The sequence below is a fragment of the Orycteropus afer genome, unplaced genomic scaffold, assembly GCF_000298275.1.
Source record: "Orycteropus afer afer isolate SDZICR_OR568_19922 unplaced genomic scaffold, OryAfe1.0 scaffold00531, whole genome shotgun sequence".
In the NCBI taxonomy this organism is placed as follows: Eukaryota; Metazoa; Chordata; class Mammalia; order Tubulidentata; family Orycteropodidae; genus Orycteropus; species Orycteropus afer.
In genome coordinates, this window is record NW_006922118.1 from 449,261 (window position 1) to 455,537 (window position 6,277).

Genomic DNA, 6,277 nt, shown 5'->3' on the forward strand with positions numbered 1-6,277 from the left:
AAGGGCAACTAGGGGCCATAGTCTCAGTGGTTACAATGCCTGGTCTTTTTGGTGATTTGGAGTTTTGTTCCACACTGTTCTCCCACTCTACCCAGTGGAGGAGAGCTTAATTTCTTCAGCCCTTTGGTTTATGGACGGCTGCGGTCTGCAGTGGGAGCCCTAACTCCGTTTTGAGGCTCAACATCTTTTCAGGCGCCATGTGGGTTCTTTCCGACCATAAACCAGCATCGTGGCGATGCCGGGCCGGGTTCCAGGACAAAGCCAGCGAGGGGCCGTTCACCTTCAGGAAGAGTGTGGATGAAAGTACGTTATTATCCTCGGCCTGGGAGTGTCCTTTCTGACTTAAGGTTGGGGTCTTGGTGTTGTCTTGTCGCCACCTACTGGCTAAGACTCAGGCTGCATGGCCAGGGGTCACAGCCTCTCGGGACCACCACCCGGCCAGGGGGTCAAGGCCCAGCACCAATCCCATAACCCTTTCCTATCTTCAAATCCCAATGGATTTACCGCCCTCCTGTAGTCCCGCCTCCCACAGTGACGCATCTATCCACGACCAATCCAGATTCTGTGATGATTTGAAATGTCTTTGTTCTGTCCCACGCTTAAACAAAGTGTCTCTATTGAACCTATTTGAATTTGGGGTCTTTTTTTCCCCTAATAATGCCAGGATCTCCTGGGGTGATCCCTTTCCAAGTGGCTCCACGGGGTTTTCTTAGCTGTGTCCCCGTCACGGCATGGCGACCCCCATGTGTTGCAAAAGTGGAACTGTTTCGTAGGCTTTTTTATTAGCTGTACCTGTTAGGGAGCTCTGCTGGTGTAGTGCTTAAGGCACTTGACTGCTAACCAGAGGCTGGCAGTTCGAACCTAGCAACCACTCCGCAGAAGGAAGACTGGGCAATCTACTTCTGTAAGGATTTCCTGCCCTGGAAGCCTATAGTGAGAATAGACTCCATGGCAGTGGGTGTGCTTTGGGCTTTGCTTCTGGGAAGATTGACAGCCTTGGAAACCCTGTGGTGCAGTTCCATTCTGTCCTCTAGGGGCGCTGTGAGTCACAATTCACTCCACAGCATTGGGTGTGCTTCTGTAAAGATTGACAGCCTTGGAAACCCAACCGGGGTGACTGTGAGTCAGAATTGACTTGACTTGATGGCAATGAGTTTGGTCTTGGTTTGGCCCATGTTCTGCAAAGTACAACTGCTCTGTGGGGTGTCTTGGCTGCAATGTTTACTGTATTAGGTCTTTCTTCCACTGAGCACTGAATGGATTCAACCACCAACCTCTGGATTAGCAGGTGACCTCAAACCACTTGTGCCACACAGGCTCCTGAGAATCTATCTAACCAAATGGCGGGGGGGTGGGGTGGTGCAGGCACTGCCATCCAGTTGCATCTGACTCCCAGCGACTCCTCCTTGGGTTTGCGAGGCAATATCACTATGGAAGTAGATTGCCCAACCTTCCTTCCGGCGCGTGGCCTAGCTGATAGTTAAAACACCCCGCTAACGCACAATACCAAAAACCGAGCCCACTGCCCGACCAGTCCCTTCCAGCTCAGTGAACCTATAGGACAGACCAGAAGTGTCCCATAGGGTATCCAAGGCTGGACATCTTTATGGGAGCAGCTAGACAGGCTGGTGGATTCCAATCACAGAGGGTTTAACCTCGAGCGCTTTAACCAGTGCTCCACGGGGCGCCTTCTGGCCAACAGTAGAGAAGAAACCCATCATTCTGGCCTTTAAATACCAGTCTTAGTTGTCCGTTGTCCCGGGCAAGGCCCCTGAGATGGAGGACCGGGGCTCGCCCAGCCAGGTGGCTTCCTGGAGGTCAAGGGGGGTGCTTCCTCCTGCCAGGTCCTGTGTCAATTCCAAAGGTCCTGGTGGGCCCCAGCCTCCCGGGAATGCCCGCCCCCATGCGCCCAGGGACCCAGGAAAAGCTGTTTGCAGCTCAGTTCCAGGGATTAGAAAGGATTAAGGAGAGGGGCGGCCCCACGGCCCTGCCTCGAAGCTCCTGGGGGCACCGGTGCTGGTCTGGGCGTAGCGCCGCGGACGAGGTCCTGCGCGGGGCCTGCCTCGCCACCGGTGGGAGCGCGCAGGGGCCCGGGGGGCGCAATGCCCGCCTCCAGGTGCGCGGAGCCCGGAGGGGTGGGGACAAGGGAACGAGGTGCTGGGGCCCGGCCCGGCTGCAGGGCGAGAGAGAGCGGATGCAACCAGCTGCCGGCACCCAGGACGCGGCCCGACCCAGACGGGGTGGGAGGTGAGGGGGAGCGAAGCGCAGCGGGAGCCGGGCTGCAGGTCTTCACTCCGGATCCCAGGGGGGCGGCCGGGAGGAGGCGGCCGAGGCAGGGGGGAGGGGAGGTTCAGGAGGAGTAAGAAAGGCGGAAGGGCAGCACGCAGCGGAAGGGGCGGGGAATGGAGAGGGTGGGGCGGGCGCTGGACACGCCCCCACGGAGAGTGCGCATGCGACCCTGCCCTACGCCCCGGGACACTCCGGGTCTTGCACCTTGACGTGGTGCCTCCTCGCCGTGGGAAGGTGTGACCCGTCCTCCTCAAACCATAAAATGCAAACCCACTGCCACCATCCACTCATTGGGTTTCTGAGGCGTTAAATCTTCCGGGAATTAGATTGCACCGGCTTCCTTCTGCGGAGTGGCTGGTGGGTTTGAACCGCCAACCTTCTGGTTAGCAGTCAAATGCCTTAAGCACTGCGCCATCAGGCCTCCTGTGACACCCACGGGCGCTCCATTAACTACGCCCGTCGCCTTGCTCCTCCTCTCGTAGGAGGCTGTGACCCCCCTAACCCCAAAATCCAGGCCACGCCCCCTCTCCCGGTAGCGCAGTCGGTCCCCATCCTCCTCGTGGGTCCGCCACACCCCCTTCGTCGCTCCTCGGGCCCCTCCCGCGGCCTTGACCCTCGGGTTCCCCCCAATGCTGTCTCCCCGGGGTGCTACCGAGGACCTGGACGGCGCTGGGCCCTCCAACCCGAAGCTGGGATCCGAACTAGCAGGGTTCAGGCCAGTCTTTCCGGGTCCCCGCCCTTTCTGGGGCGGGGAAACCTAGGGTCCGCCCCCGGAACACTCCAAAGGCCTTTTGCACCCTTTCATGGGTGACACCCCCAAGAAGCGCTGAAAATCCTCGCTGGGGCTATTTTGCAAAAACAGGTCCGGCTACTTGGTGCGTCCGTCCGGGGGCACCTCCGACTCCCTGTGAAGCCTTTTGAAATGTAAGTCGCCCCCGTTGGCCGACTCCCGGGCCCCGCCTCCACGCATGCGCAGTCCGAGCTCCGCGCGCCGCGGGCCATGGCGCCCGGGGGCCCCGCGTCTCTTTCTCGCGGTGGAGAGACGCTGGTTCACAAAAAACCGAGCTTGCACAGACCGCGGCTTAAAACAAAACAGCAAGCGAGTGTGCCCAGGTTACTGGCGTGTGCTGAGTGATGCAGGCCTTGCAAGAGGAAATGGGTGCAAAACAGATGCACTCATGTGGTGGTAGTTTACCGACTGCAGGCGAGCTGGCGCAATGATGAAGTGCTTGGCCACTCACAGGACGCTGTCGGTTTCAACCTACCCAGCGTCTCCGCGGGAGGAAGGACCTACCCCTGTCCTCCCTTGGAGCTGGGCCAGCGAGCAGTGCTTACATGGGGCTTCCAACCAAAAGGTCAGAGGTCTGAACCCACTAGTTCTCCACAGCCACCAGCCACTCCTGGAAAGGAAGGTTGTGCAATCTACTTCTGTAGTGATACCGCCTCGGAACCCCAAGGAGGGGTCGCTAGGAGTCAAGTCAAGTCAATGGCAGTGAGTTTGGTTTGGGCTTTGCTTCCATGAGCTCAGGTGGCGTAGTGCCTAAGACACTTGCCTGCTAACCAGAAGGCTGGCGGTTCAAACCCACCAGCCACTCCTCGGAAGGAAGGTTGGGCAATCTACTTCCATAGTGATACCACCTCGGAAACCCAAGGAGGGGTCGCTAGAAGTCCACAGCACATAACAACCACATAACAAGTTCCTCCCCAGGAGAAGGATGAGGCAGTCTGCTTCCACGGAGATTGACAGCCCTGCAAACTGGTAGTGGGTGTCAGCTTGGCCGGGCCTGGTTCTGAGCGGCTGGGCACCTGGGTGTGGTTAGTGTTCCCCATGATGAGACTGGTCATCACCTCCACGGTGGAATCTCTTGGGGCAGCTGAGGACGTGCCTTACGGCCGTGGTCTGCTCCCAATCCATAAAGAGCAGCTTCGAGAACGGTCTCTGCAGCTTTTTGGCACGCTTGGACCCCACACGTAGCCCAGTCTTTGTTCAGCAGCCTGCTGTTTTCTGCCAATCTTAGAACTGCCTCTCGTCTTGCACTACTGGCCTGCCATGTTGTTTGGTAACCTTGGGACGGTGCCCTTTTACTTGTCGACCTGGGTCTCGTCAGAGAAGCCTCCAGCTTCGGTGGGCCGGGAGCAAGACAGAGCTGAAGGCCAGGCCCTAAAACTGGCACTTTGAACTCAGACTTGTAGCCTCGAAAACTGTGAGAGAATAAACCCCTATGTGTTAAATCTACCCATTTGTGCTATTTCTGTTGGAGCAGCGGTAGAGGACCAATCAGAAACCCTGTGGGGGTCGTGGGGAGTCCGACTCACTCCATGGCAGTGGGTTTGCTTTATCTGCTCTGTTAAAGATGACGGTCTTGGCAAAACATACTACACAAAACATTGGTCCACCTCCTACTTTGGCGAGTAGCTACTGGAATCTTAAAAGCTTGCAAGCGGCCCTCTAGATGCAACGAAGGGTGTCTCTTCATCCAGAACAAAGAAGAATGAAGAAAATAAAAGATTCATGGAAACAATTACTCTAAGTGACTGGTACACCATGCAATCCGCAGCCTATACAACTAAGAGACCAGATGAACTAGGTGGTGCCCGGCTACCACTGTCAACCACTCCGAGGGGATCGGTGCGGGAGATCCTGGGTAGAGAGGGAGAACAAGGTGGAACAAAACTCAAAATCATTAAAAAAAAAAAGTAGGGGGGGAACAGGTTTGCTGGTCTGGCAGAGCCTGGTGGAACCACTGAGACTATGGCCCCTAGCTGCCCTTCAGGTCTGGAATTGAACCCACACCTGTGGCTTCCAGCCAAACGAAAGACAGGCATGTGAGTTGAACATGTACCTGAGGTAGATACACTCCTTGGAGAGAACAATCCTGGGAGAAAGAAGGGCTGTGTGTGCACAGGGAGACAGCTCAGGGGGCAGGGGTACATTGTGGGAAATTGTCAATGTCATGAGACAAAGTGTATATGAGCTGCTGTATGGAAAGTGAATTGGCTGTGTAAACTTCCACCCAAATGACAATTAAAAAAAAAAAAAAAAAGATGACAGCCTTGGAGACCCCATGGGGCCTTTGGGGTCTGTCACCCGGGGTGGTTTGGAGTGGCACTCTGTTCAAGGGCACCCACCCACCCCCAGTGGGAACTGGCCCAGCTGTTCGACACACCTCCTTTCTGTCCTAAATCACAGGAAATTCTTTCTGCCTTTTGCTCTCCAGGGACCGTTCCTGGGCTCTGCTGGCTGCGTGTCTGCTTCTGGGGGCGTGTGAGCTAAGAGCGGACAAAACCTTCCGCCCCAATATTCTCCTGATGATGGCAGATGACCTCGGCATCGGGGACCTTGGCTGCTATGGAAACGATACGCTGAGGTAAAGCTGCTGTTGGAATGGGTTTGTGTAAAATCGCGTGTGGCCAGGTGATGCATTTAAAATCAGCCTGTACGAACCCGGGATGCCCTTGGTGCATCAAAATTCAACACCAAAATATACAGAGACAGATTTTTCTACACAGAGAGAGGGCTTGGAAGGTTTCGAACAATGAGATTGGACGGGGTGTTGCATATTTCCTGTGGCTGTAACATATTACCCACACCTGGGTGACTGAAAAACAGTGGAAATGTACAGTGGGTCTCATCCCTGGAGGTTGGAGTCCGAGGTCAAGGTGTGGGTGGGGCTGGCTCCCTCCGAGGCCCGAGGGCAGGGTCCTTCCTGTCTCTCCAGCTTCTGGGGCCCCAGGCTCCAATCACTGCTCCGTTTTCATGGGGCCTTCTCCCAGGGTTCAATCTCTTGTAAGGAGACCTGTCATTGGATTGATGGCTCACCCTGGCAATCCAGTAAGGTCTCATCTCAAGTCCTACCTTATACTTAGAAAGACCTTATTTCCCAGTAAAGAGTTCTGGTGGCATAGTGCCTAAGGCACTTGACTGCTAACCAGAAGGCTGGCAGTTCAAACCCACCAGCCACTCCTCAGAAGGAAGGTTGGGCAATCT

General features: G+C 56.0%; 1 protein-coding gene across 1 annotated transcript in view; it reads left to right on the top strand.

Moving 5' to 3' along the window:
• Nucleotides 1–197: 197 nt before the first annotated feature.
• LOC103209781 (arylsulfatase D-like) overlaps nt 198–6,277 on the top strand; it is a 26,059-nt gene continuing 19,979 nt past the window's right edge. Inside the window, exons 1-4 of the mRNA XM_007955678.1 lie at nt 198–303; nt 1,914–2,116; nt 2,826–3,004; nt 5,508–5,657. Coding sequence (XP_007953869.1) covers nt 198–303; nt 1,914–2,116; nt 2,826–3,004; nt 5,508–5,657 — 638 coding nt within the window. The remainder of the gene's footprint in view (nt 304–1,913; nt 2,117–2,825; nt 3,005–5,507; nt 5,658–6,277) is intronic.